Below are 16,148 nucleotides of genomic sequence, written 5' to 3'. Positions count from 1 at the left end.
CCTTCCCGTGGTCTACTCTTCCCTGAGTGCTACGAGGTGGGTGGTTCTGCCCCAGCCCCCTGGGTGATGCTGCCCCATGGGTCCCTCCCTGGGCCCCGACAGCCTGGGGTGGGGTGGCTTTTAGTGCCTTACGGTGGGGGGTGCTCCTGACCTGCTCCGTGTCCCCAGCGCTGGGGCAGCCGCTCCCTGGCCCCCCCGCCCCTGCCTGCGGATTAGTCGTGTCCTGGGGATTAGCCCTGTCCCAGCGCCTAATCCCGGCTCCCGCCCGCCGGAGGGGCCGGTGGCCCCGTGGGAGCGGTGGGCGGGAGCGCGGCCGCGCCCTCAGCCTATAGGCGCGCACCGCGCTGCCTTCGACCAATGAGCGCCGCCTCATACACTGCCCTCGGCCAATGGGGGGAGGAGGTGGGGCCCGCTCAGGCCGTTGGAGCGCGGATACATTGTAGCGAGGACCGGACGTGCGGGGCGGGGTCACGCGGCCGGGCCGGGCTCGCGCTTCCCCCGCGGTACCGGCGCGGTAGGAGCCGGCCCAGCCATGCTGGCCGCAGCATGGCCCCAGCGGAGCAGGACGCGCTGGCCGTGAGGCAGCAACTATTCCACGAGAGGGTCCGCGAGTGCATCGTGAGTGCCGGGGGTCCGCGGTGAGGGGCGGCGGGCGGGGCAAGGGGCCCGGTGTGGCGGCGAGGGGGGCCGCGGGTCGGGGCTGGGAGTCCGCAGCCCACCGGGAGGTGAGTGCGTGTTCTGGGGCCCGGTCGCCGCTGTGCCCCACGCCCGGCCCTTATCGGCGGCAGAGCCGCGGCAGGCTGCCGTGCGCCCCACAGATAGCGGCGTCCCGGGGCTGCGCCGAGCGGATGGGCCGGGGGCGCTGGGGTGCGGTGGTGTCAGAGCCGGGCCGGGCTCCTGGCTCTGTCCCTGTCCCCATCCCAGCAGCTGTCCCCAGGGCGCTCAGTCTCAGCGTGAAGGGGTCCTGCAGAGCCCCCCCCAAACCGTGGTCACCGTGGAGGGAGGCGTCTGGATCTGCTCCTCTGGTCCCGGCTCTGCCGGCCAGGAGGCCTGCTCCCGCAGTCTCAGGGATGGGGACGACCTGGGTGTCTTGGTCCTGACACCTCTCAAGGGACGCTGCATGTGGGATAGCCAAGCATGTTGTGACCAGCAGCGCTGGGGCCATCTTGCCACAGCTCGATTTGATGCTGTGGGGAGGAGCCATTGGCTGGACCCTGGCATCTCTACCCTGGAGCTCCCCAGACCCCTTCCCTGGCCCATCCCAGGGAGCTGCATCTCGCCGTGGAGCTCTTGGTCAGCGTGGAGCTCTCTTGGCCTGATTTTGCTGAGTGCGGGATGTGTTGGGGGTCCCCCAACCAGGTAGAGCTTTGGGCTGTGGGGTACAGCCCATGGCAGGAGGGGACATGTGGCCTGAGACCCTTCCCTGGGTGGAAGCAGGGGCAGGAGGACCTGTTGGACACTGCCCCTCTGAGGGTCTGGAGCTGGGCTGGTTCCTGGGGCTTCTCTGCCACCCCACCGGGCAGATCCTGGGGACCCCTGGCCGGCTGAGCCCCCCAGCCCAGGCAGGAGGGGGGTGCTGTGGCTGTTTCACTCCACCTGTGCCAAAGTGGCAGGTTCAGGCGACCTTTCCCCATCCTGCTGCGTACCCGGCAGGATGAAAGGTCACCATGTTCCTCGAACATCGCCTGCTCCGGCTGGACCTCGGCGTGCTGACAGGGGCGGGAGCGATGCAACAGCCAGCCTTGGCACCCGGCTGTTCCCGTGGCTCTGTTGGGCGCTGGTTCCGGTGGGGTGAGAGCTGCGGGGTTGGGCGGTGTGAGGATGTCCTGTGGGGTCAGACCTCCAGCTCTGCCAGCACAGGCTGACCCAGAGCTGCTGGGTGGGTTCTCCCTGTGGTCTCAGACCCCCTGGCCCAGGCACTGTGGCAGCTTGTGGGCACCCAGGGGTAAGCCCTGGGTGCAGCCCCTGTGCACAGAGAGGTCTGAGCACACATGTGGGGTGTAACCAGGGCCAGGAGTGGAAAAACAAATAGGGTGGAGCTGACAGGCCCTGGGGCTGGCGGCATCGCCTGGAGTGGGAGTGCTGCCCTCCAGGCCTGCCTGTGCTGCCCTCCCTCCTCTGCCTGCAGATCTGTGCCCTGCTCTTTGCCAGCCTCTACATCCTCTGCCACTTCATCATAACCCACTTCAAGAAGCACACGGACTTCACAGCAGGTAGAAGGGCGGGAACTGCCAGAGCCAGGCAGCTGTTGGCAGCCACATTCAGCCTCCCTGGAGCTTGTTCCTCCATCGCTTTTGGCCTCCCCCGGGAGCCCTAGTCCCACTGCAGCCGGGGTTGCTGTGGCATCAGGGTACCTCCCTGGCTGCTATGGGAGGTGACCAGAGCCCAAATCACCTGGGAGTGTTTCTGCAGCATTTGGAGCAGGGGGAGGTATTGGGAGCAGGCAGAGAGCGACACTCTGGGCAGCCCTGCCTCCCCCAGCCCCAGCAGTTTGGGTTTTTCCCCCCTCCCTGCAGTGCATGATGATGAGGATGCTGCTGTCAACAGGATTGCGTAAGTTCCTGCTCATCCCGCTCCCTGACTGTGGGATCCTCGGCCACTTCTTTTTGCTGCCTGGCTGGGACACTGGGTCCCCCCAGCTCGTGGGGGCTGGTGACCCTGGGGGCTGCAGCCAGGCTGTGACACACCTGGAGCCGATGCTTGTCCCTCCTGCAGGCTGGGGCTGTGCACCTTCACCCTGGCCGTGGCGCTGGGCGCTGTCCTCTTGCTGCCCTTCTCCATCATCAGCAACGAGGTGCTGCTCTCCTTCCCCCAGAACTACTACATCCAGTGGCTGAATGGGTCCCTCATCCACGGTGGGTGTGCAGGGCAGCCCAGGGTGGGCTGCGAGGGCTGTGGGTTGGGATTTCTCCCCCTGAGAACTCACCCCACACTTTTCCCCACTCCAGGCCTCTGGAACTTGGTCTTCCTCTTCTCCAATCTGTCCCTCGTCTTCCTCATGCCCTTCGCCTACTTCTTCACTGAGTCAGAGGGCTTTGCAGGATCCAAGAAGGTAGATAGCCCTGCAGGTGCCCCCCCGGCTCCATCCCCCCGTCCCTGGCTCCCTGCTAACCTGGCTCTCACAGGGCATCATGGCCAGGGTATACGAGACATCAGTGGTACTGCTGCTGCTGACGCTGCTGGTGCTGGGCATGGTCTGGGTGGCCTCCGCCATCGTTGGCAACAACGCAGCCAGCCGCCAGTCGCTCTATGGTGGGTGCTGCCAGGGTGTGCTGGGGCTCTCCCGGCTCTGGCGGGGCAGGATCAGGCCCTGGTGCTGAATGGGAGAAGGGATGCCCGGTGCTGCTGGCCTGACCCTGCCATCTCCGCAGACCTCTGGGAATACTACCTGCCCTACCTCTACTCCTGCATCTCACTCTTTGGCGTGCTGCTTCTGCTGCGTGAGTCATGGGATATTTCCCTGCGATGCCCTGGCCATGGTGGCCCATCCTGTGGTGGGTCCCCTGGGGTGCTCGGCTGGGAGCAGGGATTGCTCCCTGCAAATTGTGCCAGGGTCCAGAGGGGCTGTGGTGCAGGGCTGAGCCCCCAGTCCCTACCCAGGACCCTTCTGAGGGTGCAGGGAGAGGTAGGATGCTGGGATGCCCCCTGCTCAGCCTTTCCTCCCACCGCAGTGTGCACCCCCTTTGGCCTCTCCACCATGTTCACTGTCACAGGGAAGCTGCTGGTAAAACCCCGGGTAAGGTGTCCCCCCTGGTTCCGCTGCCCCACCCTGGGGGATACTGTCCCTGGTGCTGCCTGGTTTCCTGTCCCAGGCCCGGGGTGCCATTCACACCACCCCACCGGCTGCTCACGGGATCCTTGCCCATCCCCAGCTTCTGGAAGACCTGGATGAGCAGCTGAGCTGCACAAGGCTCGAGGAAGCAGCTGTGTCCCGCAGGATCTCCTCTGGTGGGTGTCCAACATGGCTGCTGGCCAGGAGGGGAGTCTCAGGGCAGACTGGGTGCCCCTCAGCCCCCATGAGCCCCTTGGCATCTCCTCCTTGGCAGGCAAAGCTTCCTGCTGGCTGAACTTGAACGTGAAGCTGCTGTGGGAGCAGTTCTTCACCATCCGGAGCAAGAGGCGGAAGCTGGGTAAGAAGCCTGGGGGTGTCAAGCCCAGGACGCCTGGGTTCTCTCCAGCTTGGCACTGGGAGCACTGGTTCCCTGTGAGCCTGTGCCCCATGGAGGGAGGGTGGGTGTGAAATGGGGTGGGGGCTGTAACCTTCTGTCCTGGCATCTAAGGCCCCCCCCCACTCAATCCCTGCCCTGGGGTGGGAGCTCATGCTCCCCTGTCACCCAGGTATGTCCCCCCCTGCAGAGCTGCGGCACCGAGCGTCGCCCTGGCAGAGGAACCTGGGCTACCCACTGGCCATGCTGGGCCTCCTGGCACTGACAGTGAGTATCCCTGGGCCCCCAGGGGAGCTGGGATTCGTTCCCATCCCCCTCCAGCCACCCTCACTCCTTCCCTGCTCCTCCCAGGGCATCTCCGTGCTCATCGTCTGCTTCCATGTCCTGGAGCTGCTGCTGGATGATGCTGCAATGCCACGTGGCATCCAGGTACCTGGGCAGGGAGACAAGGGACAGCAAGGAGTTGTGTCCCACTGTGGCCTCGGGACCACTCCTTCCCCAACGTACCTCCTCCTCTCCCGGCAGGACGCGTCCCTGGGCCAGGTCTCCTTCTCCATCTTTGGTTCCTTTGGAGCTGCCCTGCAGGTCGTCCTCATCTTGTATCCTTCAGGCAGGCACTCGTGTCCTCAGTGATGTCCCCAGAGATCTCCCACCCTGTTCTCCTTAACGCCCCTTGCAGCTACCTGATGGTCTCCTCTGTCGTGGGCTTCTACAGCTCCCCCCTCTTCACCCAGCTGCTCCCTGAGCGGCAGGACACCCCCCTCACCAAGGTGGGACCACTGGGCTGGAGCTGGGGGGGTTCCTGGGCCCTACTCGGGGTACAGGACCTCTGGTCCCTGCAGTGCGCGGTTATGTGTACTGTGCAGTGTCCCTGTGTGAGGGCACCACATGTCCCCCTGCCTGTGGTGCAAGCAGGGTCCTGGTGGGGTATCTCCAGCACCAGGGAGCCCCTTCCCCAGCTCGGGGCCCAGCCCAGGCCGTGGGGCAGTGCTGTGTCATTGTCTCCCCCCACCCCCCCAAAAAAACCGCTCCTTCCTCCAACCCAGATAATCGGGAACTGCGTCTCCTTGCTCGTGCTCAGCTCGGCCCTGCCCGTCTTCTCCAGGACACTGGGTGAGCTCCCAGGGGGGCCAGAGTGACCCTGGGACTGGGGTGTATCCAGGACTGGGGTGCCCTGACCAGCCCCCCACTGCACAGGGATCACCCGTTTTGACCTCCTGGGGGACTTTGGCCGCTTCAACTGGCTGGGGAACTTCTACATCGTCTTTCTCTACAACATGGGCTTCGCGGGGCTCACCACCTTGTGCCTGGTGAAGAGGGTCTCCTGGGCCATCCAGACTGAGCTCATCCACGCCTTTGGTGAGGATGGAGACATGGAGACAGAGGGACAGGCGCTGGGGTGTCACTCCCGTGCCCCCAGCTCTCACGCTCTCCCTCTGCCCAGGTCTGCACAAACTGCCACTGCCCGTGACCCGCTCCCGGCCCCCCAGCAATCCTTCCTAGGGCTGGGGGACAGGGATGTGTCCCCTCCGTCACCGCTGTGGCCCACAGGATGGCCACCAGCTGCAGAGCACGCCCCAATGGCACCTGGTGCTTCAGGGATGCCAGAGCCCACCAGGGAGAGCTGAGAGCCTGTTGGAGAGGCCTGCCCCCCCTGCCCCCAGCTCTGTCTCAGCCTGCTCCTTACTGAGCCTTGGCCTTGAGCTGTGTCCCCGTCACAGCGCCCCCCCAGGGGTGCAGGGTCTGCCAGCAGGCTACATTGGCTGCAGCATCCCCACCTCATTTATATACCTCATGCAAGAGTGGCCGGGCTCCCCCGGCCCCCTCCGGTGCTGCTCCCTGGGGTGCAGTTGGGTTTTAAATGTCCCTCCACCCTGGGGACTGTTATGACGCTACAGTGGGGACCCTGTGCCCCCCGCCCAGTCACTCCACACCCTGTCCCTGTGTCACCCTGGGGCTGCAGGGGGGCACTGGTTGTCCCCTGCTCCGAGGCCTTTGGGGTCCCCAAGGGAGGAATAGGGCTGGAGGGTCCTGGAGCGCGGGGGGCAAGCCCCTGCTCCCCGGAAGCTTGGTGTGATGAATGTCAACTCTCTGTTACCACAGAACTTCTTTGGAGCAATAAAGTCTCTTTTTTATATAAAAAATATATGCATTAGGGAATATCTGAATCAGGGCAGGGCTGAGCTTGGGGGTACAGGGAAGCGCTCCCTGCCCCTGAGGTTCTCAATCCTGCCCCCCCACCCCGTCTCCCTGGGGGCCATAATTAACCCTCTTCCTGGGTGGGGCTAATGAGCCTCTTCCAGGAAGGGCCGAAGGTGAGGGCAGCTCCGTGCCCGGGGCTGAGGGACACCGGGGGTGTTGAGGGGCACCGGGTTATTTTGGGGTGCGGGTGGGGCAGGGGCTGAGGTGCCCCCAGCGAGGGTCATGGGGGGTGGAATCCGGCCCCTGCACTCCCGAGGAGGGGGTGTTGTGCAGCCGGAGCGGAAACTGCCCCGGGAACCGGCCCCCCACCCATCCTGCCCTGGCTGGGGCCGAGCCAGGCCGCCCCCTCCATAGCGGGAGTGGGGGGCCCGGGCCCCCCCCCTCGCCCCTCCTCCCGGCCGGGGCCGAGCAGGAAGCGCAGGAAGCCTGGTTTATATTGCAGGAAATGAGGCCATCGGTGCCCGCGATTTCCCCGTGACCTGTTCCCCTCCCAGTCACCCCGGGCTGGCACCGGGGCTGGAAGGGAGCGGGGGAGGGAGAGGGGGCGCGGGGGCCCGCCCCCTCCCCGATCCGCTCCCAAGCCTCCACCGCCCCGCTGCTGCCTCCTGCCCTCGCCGGGGGCCCTCGTCACCCTTGGGTGCTCTGCTGGGAGCTATGCGGGTGCTGGGCGGGGCACGGGCCCAGCCCCGGGGGAGCCCGGTCCCCGGGATGCCCTGTTCTTAGAGGTATCCCTGTCCCCGGGGGAGCCCGGTCCCAGCCTCGGGGCGGGGGGGGCCTTGATTCCTGGCGGAGCCCGGTGGCGGGGGTACCCCGGTCCCGGGACGCGGAGGGGCCGCCCAGGGCAGTGCAGCGCGGCGGGGCCCCGGCGGGGGCGGCCCCGGGGGATGTGGCCGCCGCTGCCGCTGCTCCCGGGGGCCGGCTCCGAGGCGGGGCTGCCCAGTGGCGGAGCCGAGCGGCCGCAGGTGGGGGTATCCCGGCCGGGGCGGCTGCGGGCAGCGCACGGTGCCGGCCGGCACCCAGGGGAGCCGGTACCGGGGGCTGGGCCAGAAGCGGGTACGGGGGGTCGGACCGAGCAGGGGGGACCGGGGTAGTGCCAGATAGCGGGTCCCGGAAGCGGGGCTGTGCCAGGGGTCGGAGCAGGTGCCGGTACCGGCGGCATTAGGATAACGGGTGTCCCCGGTGCCAGGGTCAGCGGTAGGAGAAGAGGGGCCAGGACCGGGGCCGGCGCCAGGAGAGGGGTGTCCCCGGTCCCGAGAGGCGGTGACAGAAGAGGGGAGAGGTCCCGGGACCAGAGGCGCGGCGCTAGGACCGGCATAAGGGGGAGCCGGTACCGGAGTGCGGTGCAGGGAGTGGGGAGAGGAGCCGGTACCGGAGCGCAGGTTTCAGACGGGGCGGGGGGGCGGGATAGGGGCGCAGGGTCAGGAGCGGGAACAGGTCCCCGAGGCAGTGCCAGGAGCGGGCTGCCCGGTGCCAGTCCCGGGGTAGTGCCCGGTGCTGGTACGAAGCGGTAGGAGGGCTTTCCCCGAGGCTCGAACTGGGTCAAGGAGTCCCCGGGGCCGGGGTGCAGCGCCAGGCGAGGGGTTGCCGGGCCCGTGGGCGCAGAGCCGGCGGCGCGGGGGCCGTCCCGGTGCCCGGGCACCGTGCTCCGAGTGGGTGGCGGCACCGGCGGGGTGGTGAGGGGGGGGGTCAGTCGTCCCGGGAGGCCGCGGATCCCGAAGAGGCGACGGGGCCGTGGGTGTGAGAAGGAAACGGCGCCGACCCGCCCCTGGCACCGCGACCCTCTAAAAGGCCCGGGACCGCCGCACCGGGACCATGCCCGCCCTGGCCGCCCGTACCCCCGGCGACTAAGCGGGGCCCGCGGAGGTAGCAGGACCCGGCAGCCGGGATGCCCCGGCAGAGTCCGCTCGCCCTCGGCTTGCTCGGCCTCGCCGCCTGCCTGCTGGCCGCGCCGGTGCTGGGCTGCGGCCCGGGCCGGGGTCCGGTGGGGCGGCGGCGGTTGGGGCGGCGGCAGCTCTCGCCGCTGCTCTACAAGCAGTTCGTGCCCAACGTGCCCGAACAGACGCTGGGGGCGAGTGGTAAGGCGGAGGGCAAAGTCCTGCGGGGCTCCGAGCGCTTCAGGGACCTGGTGCCCAACTACAACCCCGACATCATCTTCAAGGACGAGGAGAACACGGGGGCGGACCGGCTCATGACCGAGGTGGGGGCTGCGCCCGGCCCGGCCCGGCCTCGCTCCTGGGGGTGCGGGGACGCGGGGGCGGTGGGAAGGAGGCGGGCGGGAGTTCAGCGACCCTTCCCGGGGAGCACTGACCCTCCCTGGGCGCACGGAGCCTCCCCGAGGCACGGGCTTTCCCCCCGGACCGCACGGTGCCTCGCCCGGGTCCTCGTCTCCGTTCCCCGGCCCTTGGCGGCGGCGCGGCAGCACCGGGGGCCCGGGACGGGGCGGTGACGCCGCGTTGGGCGTTAGGACCGGCCGTTGCGGATTGCCGGAGCGGGGGCGGCGCGGGGTCCAGCCGTCCCCCCAGGGGCACGAGGCACTGGCGGCTCCGCTCCCCGGCGCCCGCAGCCCCGGGCCGGTGCCGGCGGGGTGGGTCACCGGGGAAGGGACGGCCTTAGCCTTCGTCTCCCGGGAGGGATCCGGGGTGGCGGGAGCCCGGGCCGCGCCGCACCCTGCCGGGATGCTCGCGGTTGTCATGGCGAGGGGCGGCTCCGCGGTCGCCATGGAGACGGGGGATGCTGCGAGTGGTCCAGGCGGCTCCGGCGGTTCCCGTGGGCCGGGCCGGCGGGGCCCGGCGGGGCCGCGGGCGCGGAGCCGGCCCGGGGTGCGGGCGACTGAAAGGGCCCTTTGTGACCGTGCCGGCATTCCCGGGGCCTGAGGTCAGCGCCGGGCTGGAAGGCGCCTATTGTCGCCGGGCCGGGCCGGGCCGGGCCGGGTGCATTCCTGCCCCCCCGGCGCTGCCGCCCCCCCGGCCCCGCGCTCCCGGGAGAGGCTTTGTTGCACGGAGAAGCCGGGGGCACCGGGGTGCGGAGGGACACTGCGATTTCACCGGCTGCTGGGGGGGAACCGGGAAAGCTCCGGTCCCTGCACCCCAAATCGGTGCTGCCACTGCTGATGGGGAGAGGGACCCCGGAGCCACCTGGGACCCCCCGCCATCACCCTCGGCTCTGGGCACTGGAGCCCTGGAGTGCTGCTCCCTAGGCCCTGCTGAGCCCCCCCCGGTGCTGCTCCGGGACTCGGGTCTGGTTCAGGGTCAGCTGCGTCCCTGGCTCTGGCCCACAACCCCCCCCCACCGGGTTAATCAGTCACGGCCGTGGCCGTGGGGAAGGTGACACCATCCTGGTGCCCGTCCCAGTACCCTGCCCGTTCTGCCCAGCTGCCCATGCTGGGAAGAGACTCCACCACAGGACCCCAGGGCACGTTAATGTTCAACCTGTGCCCAGCTGGAGGGGCAGCTAGGCCATGCTGCTCTCTGTGCCTGGGGGGACACACCCCATCTGCCCCCCACCAGCAGCCCCTTTGGGGTCCCTCCAAGCCTCATGAAGGCCTAGTGTCTGTCTGTCCATCTGTGTGCAGGAGCCCCCAGGGAGGGGACTGAGTGCTATGGTGGGACTGGGGGTGACGGCAGTGCTGGTCCCCCCTGCAGCGCTGCAAAGAGCGGGTGAACTCACTGGCCATCGCGGTGATGAACATGTGGCCAGGAGTGAAGCTGCGGGTGACGGAGGGCTGGGATGAGGACGGGCACCACCTCCCCGACTCACTGCACTATGAGGGACGGGCACTGGACATCACCACCTCTGACCGCGACCGCCACAAGTACGGCATGCTGGCACGCCTGGCCGTGGAGGCCGGCTTCGACTGGGTCTACTATGAGTCCAAGGCGCACATCCATGTCTCTGTCAAAGCAGGTACCACACGGGGGGGGTGGTGGCTGCCGCTGGGGCGGGGGGCTGCCATCCCTATAAGCATCCCAGGTGGTGGCTCTGCAGCCCGCTCTGCTCCCCCTTGGCATCCTGGATCCATGTGGGATGCAGCCCTGCTCCGGCTGGTGTCCAGCCCCAGCAGGTTCAACCCATGTCTGGCCCCAGCCAGCTCCCTCCAGCCTTTCCGGCCACCAGCTTGGCAAAAACCACACTTCCTCCCCCAAATTTTGCCTGGCTGGAGCCACCCTCGCAGTTCAGCCCCCATGTGGGGCACAGCAAGGGCTGTTAAGCCGGTCCAGACAGCCGCAGCCCAGTCTGCAGCCCCCAGCCCTGCGGCTGCTCCGGCCAGCAGCCCCTGTCCAGCCCAGAAGTGACAATCAACAGAAAATGAAAGTGGCCATAAATGTCACCGTCCCCAGCCCCAAACAAAGGGCGTCAGTGCAGGGTGGACAAAGGGGCCCTCCAGTGCCCTGCCTCCCCGGGAGCTGCGTGCAGGAACCAGGGGGGCTTTGGAAAATACCCGCTTTGTTCTAGGGGTGGTTTGGGAGCCTGGGGAGGGTGGCTTCACTCAGGGCAGTTTCCCCTCTGGAGGTGGTGGCAGTGGAGGTGGCCAGCAGGGACAGGAGACCCACAGCTTTCTCCGTCCGCCCAGATAACTCGCTGGCCATCCGCACCGGTGGCTGCTTCCCTGGCCATGCCACTGTGACGCTGCAGAGCGGTGAGCGCCGGGGACTGGCCGACCTGCGCCGGGGCGACTGGGTGCTGGGTGCGGAGCCGGGTGGGCGCCTGGTACCCACTGAGGTGCTGCTCTTCCTCGACCGCGACCTGGGCCAACGTGCTTCCTTTGTGGCCATTGAGACAGTCAGCCCAGCGCGCCGCCTGCTCCTCACTCCTTCCCATCTGGTCTTCGCAGCCCGTGGGGCAGCCAATAGCACGGCTGCCTTCCTGCCCATCTTTGCCCGCCGTGTGCGACCGGGCGACGCGGTGCTGGCCCACGGGACCGGTGGGCAGGGGCTGCGCCCCGCACGGGTCCTGCGGGTTTCGCGGGAGGATGGCGTGGGGGTCTTCGCCCCCCTCACCTCCCATGGGACCTTGCTGGTCAACGGGGTGCTGGCATCCTGCTACGCTGTCCTGGAGAGCCACCGCTGGGCCCACTGTGCCTTTGCCCCCCTCCGCCTCTTCCATGGGCTCCTCTCACTGCTGCCCACCCGCACTGAGGCAGGCAACGGGACAGCACCAGAGGCAGGCATGCACTGGTACTCCCGCCTGCTCTACCAGCTGGCCGGGGGCATGCTGGGCCAGGAGGTCCTGCAGGTGTAGGGCTCCCTGGCCCACCGAGTCACCGCACGGCAGACAATGCCACACACTGGAAGTGGGGGGCTCCAGCCTTGGGCCCTCTTGGACCAGCAGGTGCTGGGGAGGAGGTTTGGGAGCACGCCCAGACCCATGGGGAGCTCAGCACCGCCCAGGGGCACAGCATGGTGTGAACAGGGTCTCTGGGTCAGGGTGTTGTGGGGTGGTCCAGGGACCTGGGCTCAGTCCCCTACCCTGTCCCAGAGACACCCTGCAGCACTGCTGGGTGCCCATCCAGACCCCTGCACTCCAGAACCCTGCACGCTCCCTCTGTATTTATTGCTTTATTAACTGCCAGGGCTGGGGCCGGGCTCACTCTCTGTCAAATCCAGGCCGGACACCACCGGACTCTGCCCCAGGGCCAAATCCAGCCCAGAGGATGCCAAATCAGTCCAACACCAAGTACTTGGCAGCAGTTCCTGCCCAGCTCTGGATCTGTCCCTCTATCACCTGTGGTGTCCCCACGCAGCTCAGTGCTGCAGAGCAGCTGGACGGGGTGCCTGCTGTGGGCATGGGCACCCTGTGCCGGGCCTGGCTCTAACCATGCTAACCACTAACCTGCCCTGCTTGAGAGTTTTATTTTTCTATTTATAAATGGTAATATAAATGTCCCCCACGCCCACCTGCTCTGGCAGCGGGGCGTGCCCCACAGAGCAGGGGGCCAGCCTGCTTTTAACCACTTCTGTTTTAAAAAAAGAAAAACAGAAATACTACTATTTAATTGTTTGGATAAATAAAGAGACTCTATTGCCCTGGTGGAACTCTGACAGGGGCTGTGCAAGGCCGGGGCGGCGGGGGGGGGCGTGGAAGGGCTAGGGTTTGGCATCCCACAGGGCAAGGGTCATCCTCAAGGAGCTGGGTCTCCCTGGGGCTGGGGTGGAGCATCCTGGGGGGCTGAGTCATCCCCGGGCAGCTGAGGGTCCCTGGGACTGGGCATCTCGAGGGGACTGGGTCACCCCAGGGAGAGCTGAAGGTCCCTGGGGCTGGTGTCAGGCATTCCGCGCGGGCTGGGGATCTCTGGGACTGGGGTTGGGCATCCCGGAGAGCCTGGGGCAACCTGGCGGGGCTGAGGGTCCCTGGGGCTGGGGTATCCCGGGGGGGACGGTGGACCCTGGCGCTGGGGGATGCCAGGGTGGGGATCTCGGGGGGCAGGGTGCGGGTGTTCCCGGGGCTTCTGGGGGGTCCCTGGGCCGGGGCGAGAGGCGGGGGGCGAGGGCAGGAGGTGGGTGTCCCCCCACTCCCGCTCAGGTGTGCGGCCACCACGTGGAGGGCCGTGCCCTCCGTTTTCATGAATGGAGCCCCGGCGGCCAGCGCGCCTGCGCCGCCGCCGCGCCCTCCCCCCGCCGCCGCCGCGCGGCCAATGGGAGCGGGGGGGCGGGCGGTGTTGTGGTCACGTGGAGCTGCCAGTGTAGTGGCGGCGGCACCGCCGCCCCCCCGCCACGGCGGCCGGTTTATAGCGCCGTGTGCTGCGCCCGCCCGTACTGCCCTTTCCGTACCGCGGGGTTGGGGACGCCGCCGGTGCGATGCCGCAAAGTGCTCATCCTCGGGTACCGCGCCGTGGGTTAGTGCGGGGGGGCTCGGCGGGAGAAGGGGCTGTGCCCTCGGCCCTACGCGGCTCTGGAGGGGGCCCTGCCCGGGTGGTGCGTGGGAGCGGGGTCTGCCCCACAGGGCAGGGGGTGCAGCGGGGGGCCTGTGCCGGGGCCCTCGTGGATGCTTCCCGCCGCCGTAGGCTCAGAGCACGACGGGTCCTCACCCTGGGTGGGGGCTGTGAGGCCGTGCTCAGGCCGGACGCCCACCCCGGGAGCAGCCATCACACCGGGGCCCGGTCCCCTGGATTCTCCCCAGAGAGGAGTTCTTCTCCAGCCCCAGGGTGATGCTGGGACCCCAGCCCCCAGCTCTGCGCTTCTCCCCCGCCAGGCAAAACCTCCCTGGCCCATCAGTTCGTGGAGGGGAAGTTCGTGGACTGCTACAAACCTACAGTGGAGAGCAGTAAGTGCCGGGGGGGGGAGGACAGGGGGAAGGCTACCTGCCCGGGTCCCCTCTTCCTGCTGCCTTCATGAGGCCACGGGTGATGAGGACAGGCGTATCCCCACTTCTGGGCTGTGCCCCAAGGCCTGGTGCCAGTGGCTGAGGCACCCCTGGAGGGGGGTAGAGGGAAGGCTCATCCCTGGGGCAAGTCTCAGGCAGCCCTATTTACCCGCTGCCACCTCTGCAGCCTACAACAAGATGGTGGTAGTGGGCAAGGATGAGTTCCAGCTCCAGCTGGTGGACACAGCCGGGCAGGTAATGCTGGGGGCAGAGGGGTCGAGGGGCTGCTGGCCCCAGAGCCATCCCTGGCACTGATCCTTCCCTCCCCCAGGACGAGTACACCGTCCTGCCCCATTCTTTCATCATCAGCATCCACAGCTAAGTCCTGGTGTACTTGGTGACCTCCTTGTGGAGGTGAGGGACCCTGCTGGGATGTCCCCATTCTCTCGGGGCTGGGCCCACTTGAGGGGGGAAGTTCGGGGGGGGGGGGGGGGGCAGGGCCCAGAACTCCCCTTCTCTGTGAGAAACTGGTGGTGAAGACCCTTCACAACAAGCTGTATGAGAGCCAGGGGAAAACGTGGAAGACGTGGAAGGTGCTGTCCCCCCTGGGGAGGAAGGGGGCCTGGGGCCGGGGGGGGCTCACCCTCCCCATGCCCGCAACATGCCCACGGTGCAGACAGGGAACAAGGTGGACTCGTCCCTGCAGAGGTAAGGAGGGCTCTGGGGGTCCCTGTCCCCACCCGAGGGCCTGTCCTCTGCTGTGTCTCCAGCCGGGAGGTGAAGACAGATGAAGGGAAGAAGCTGGCGGAGTCGTGGGGGAGCCATTTTCCTGGAGTCCTCAATCAAGGAGAGCCAGGTGTGGGGCAGGGTGACATACCCCACCCAGGGCTGGAAGCAGGGTCACTGAGGTGTCAGGGCTGACATCCCCTTGTTCCCAGATGACCCAGGGAATCTTCACGCAGATCATCGAGGAGGTCGACTGGGTGGACAACTCCTACAGCAGATCCACCAGCTGCTGTCTGATGTGAGCCCTGCCTGGGGCTGACCCCCAGGACTGGATAGACCTCCCATGGGACCATCCCCCGGGTCATGACAGTGGCTTTGGGGGCAGGTGTCCAGGGTCATGTGGTCCTGTCGTTGTATGGGACCCCTCACTTGGCACAGGCTGTGAGGCTCACGAGAGACTGGGAGTGGGATGGGGGGCCCGTCCCAGCTGGGGAGCACCCCCTGCTTGTAGCTGCTGTTCCCTCACACGCACAAGGACACGCGGGGGGTGTTCCCCCTCTGGGCATGGGGAGCCGGGGCTGAATGCGGGTGTTGTTCCCAGTGTGGGTCCGTGGGCCAGCTGTGCTGCGTTGGCAGCCAGCACTCGGGGGAGTCAGGGCTGCACGGCTGGAACAATTAAACATTGTTTTGTCTGTGAACCCCCTTGGAACCCTGTGGGGGACTGTTTCTGCCCAAGGGTAGAGTGGGGAAGGTGAGGTAGCATGTGGGGATTCCCCCAGCACTGGGCTTCCCCCCAACCCCAAATGCACCATGGGGCAGAGCTCCCCTTCAACCCCCCCCGGGGCTGAAGCACTCTGGGGTGCCACTGGGTCCCTGAGGGGACTCTGCAGCCCCCCACCCCCCACCCCCCTCCAGAGAGCCGCAGCCCGGACTGGGGGTGAGGGAGGGGGCGCTCGGCACTGCCGGGGTTCTCAGCCTGGCTGCGGTTCCCCATGTGGCTTATCTCCGCCCAGTCAGGCTAATTACTGCTAATTACCTAATTATGCTGTTGGGGAGAGGAGCAGGGAGCTGCTGAGGAGGGAAGGGGGGTGTTGGGGTGCAAGGGGGAGGGGGGCTGCTCTGTGCCCCCATGGTCGATGTTGGGATGGACAGGGGAGCAGGTTGCTGGGGTGTTAGAGTCTGAGGGGTTCTGGAGGTCTGTACCCCCGGAGTCGTGTGTCCTCCTGCTCCCCCCTGGGCCCCCACACTTGTGTGTCTGGAGTTTTCACCTGCCCCGTACTTGTCCTTGGTCTCCCCGGGGCTGTCCTGTCCCTGCCGGGGGTCCCTGGCTGTGACCGAGGGGAGCCGGGGCCGCTTCTCCCCCTCATGCCCAGGAGCGGGGTCCCCGGCCTGCCCCACACGGTCACTGCCGGGCCGGGGAGCGGAGCCGCCGCCCTGATACGGCCTCGCTCGGTTTGGGGGTGCCCCCCACCCCGGGGCGGGGGTGGTGGTGTGTCCGTGGGGCCGCCGCGGTGCCCGGGCGGGCGGGGCCGGGGTGGGCGTGGCCGCCGGTGCCGCCCCGCCGTGCCCACGTGCGCGCCGCCCGCCCCGGCGCCGGCGGGGTTAAGCGTCGCGGAGGGATCCGTCCCGGCAGCGTGCGCTGCGGCCCGCTCCGTCACACCCCCTCCCGACCGCAGCGCCTGCCGCGCACCCGTCTCCCTCCGCCCGAGCCCCCGCCGCCAAATAGTGCGGGCGCGGCGGCGCCCCCGGCCGCGG

At 67.8% G+C, this 16,148-nt stretch overlaps 3 protein-coding genes across 5 annotated transcripts; all 3 read left to right on the top strand.

Annotated features, from left to right (window-relative positions):
- The first annotated feature begins 458 nt into the window (after positions 1 to 458).
- LMBR1L (limb development membrane protein 1 like) lies at positions 459 to 6,304 on the top strand. 3 transcript variants are annotated; one of them, XM_074164816.1, is made up of 17 exons: positions 459 to 618; positions 2,129 to 2,213; positions 2,517 to 2,553; positions 2,716 to 2,855; positions 2,949 to 3,052; positions 3,126 to 3,252; positions 3,372 to 3,440; positions 3,672 to 3,736; positions 3,873 to 3,948; positions 4,047 to 4,130; positions 4,357 to 4,433; positions 4,518 to 4,595; positions 4,692 to 4,765; positions 4,846 to 4,936; positions 5,213 to 5,279; positions 5,364 to 5,525; positions 5,611 to 6,304. In XM_074164816.1, the coding sequence occupies exons 1-17, from the start codon at positions 547 to 549 to the stop codon at positions 5,667 to 5,669; spliced, it is 1,467 nt and encodes a 488-aa protein (XP_074020917.1). In that variant the 5' UTR covers positions 459 to 546; the 3' UTR covers positions 5,670 to 6,304. The 3 variants fall into 3 exon arrangements, with proteins under 3 accessions (XP_074020917.1, XP_074020918.1, XP_074020919.1); XM_074164817.1 differs by having other exon boundaries at positions 547 to 618; positions 4,053 to 4,130; XM_074164818.1 differs by lacking the exons at positions 2,517 to 2,553; positions 2,716 to 2,855 and having other exon boundaries at positions 577 to 618; positions 4,053 to 4,130.
- Positions 6,305 to 8,253: 1,949 nt separating this feature from the next.
- Positions 8,254 to 12,391, top strand: DHH (desert hedgehog signaling molecule). The gene is made up of 3 exons (XM_074164959.1): positions 8,254 to 8,565; positions 10,010 to 10,271; positions 10,939 to 12,391. The coding sequence occupies exons 1-3, from the start codon at positions 8,254 to 8,256 to the stop codon at positions 11,604 to 11,606; spliced, it is 1,242 nt and encodes a 413-aa protein (XP_074021060.1). The 3' UTR covers positions 11,607 to 12,391.
- Positions 12,019 to 14,695, top strand: RHEBL1 (RHEB like 1). The gene is given in 10 exon segments (XM_074164848.1): positions 12,019 to 12,144; positions 12,888 to 13,200; positions 13,557 to 13,628; positions 13,855 to 13,922; positions 13,999 to 14,075; positions 14,173 to 14,244; positions 14,325 to 14,375; positions 14,438 to 14,483; positions 14,485 to 14,523; positions 14,606 to 14,695. Coding segments are annotated over 10 exon segments (954 nt in total).
- Positions 14,696 to 16,148: the final 1,453 nt, after the last annotated feature.

Source organism: Numenius arquata, chromosome 29 (genome assembly GCF_964106895.1).
Source record: "Numenius arquata chromosome 29, bNumArq3.hap1.1, whole genome shotgun sequence".
In the NCBI taxonomy this organism is placed as follows: Eukaryota; Metazoa; Chordata; class Aves; order Charadriiformes; family Scolopacidae; genus Numenius; species Numenius arquata.
Note: the sequence above shows the minus strand (reverse complement) of the source record. Positions and strands in the feature narration are given on the sequence as shown.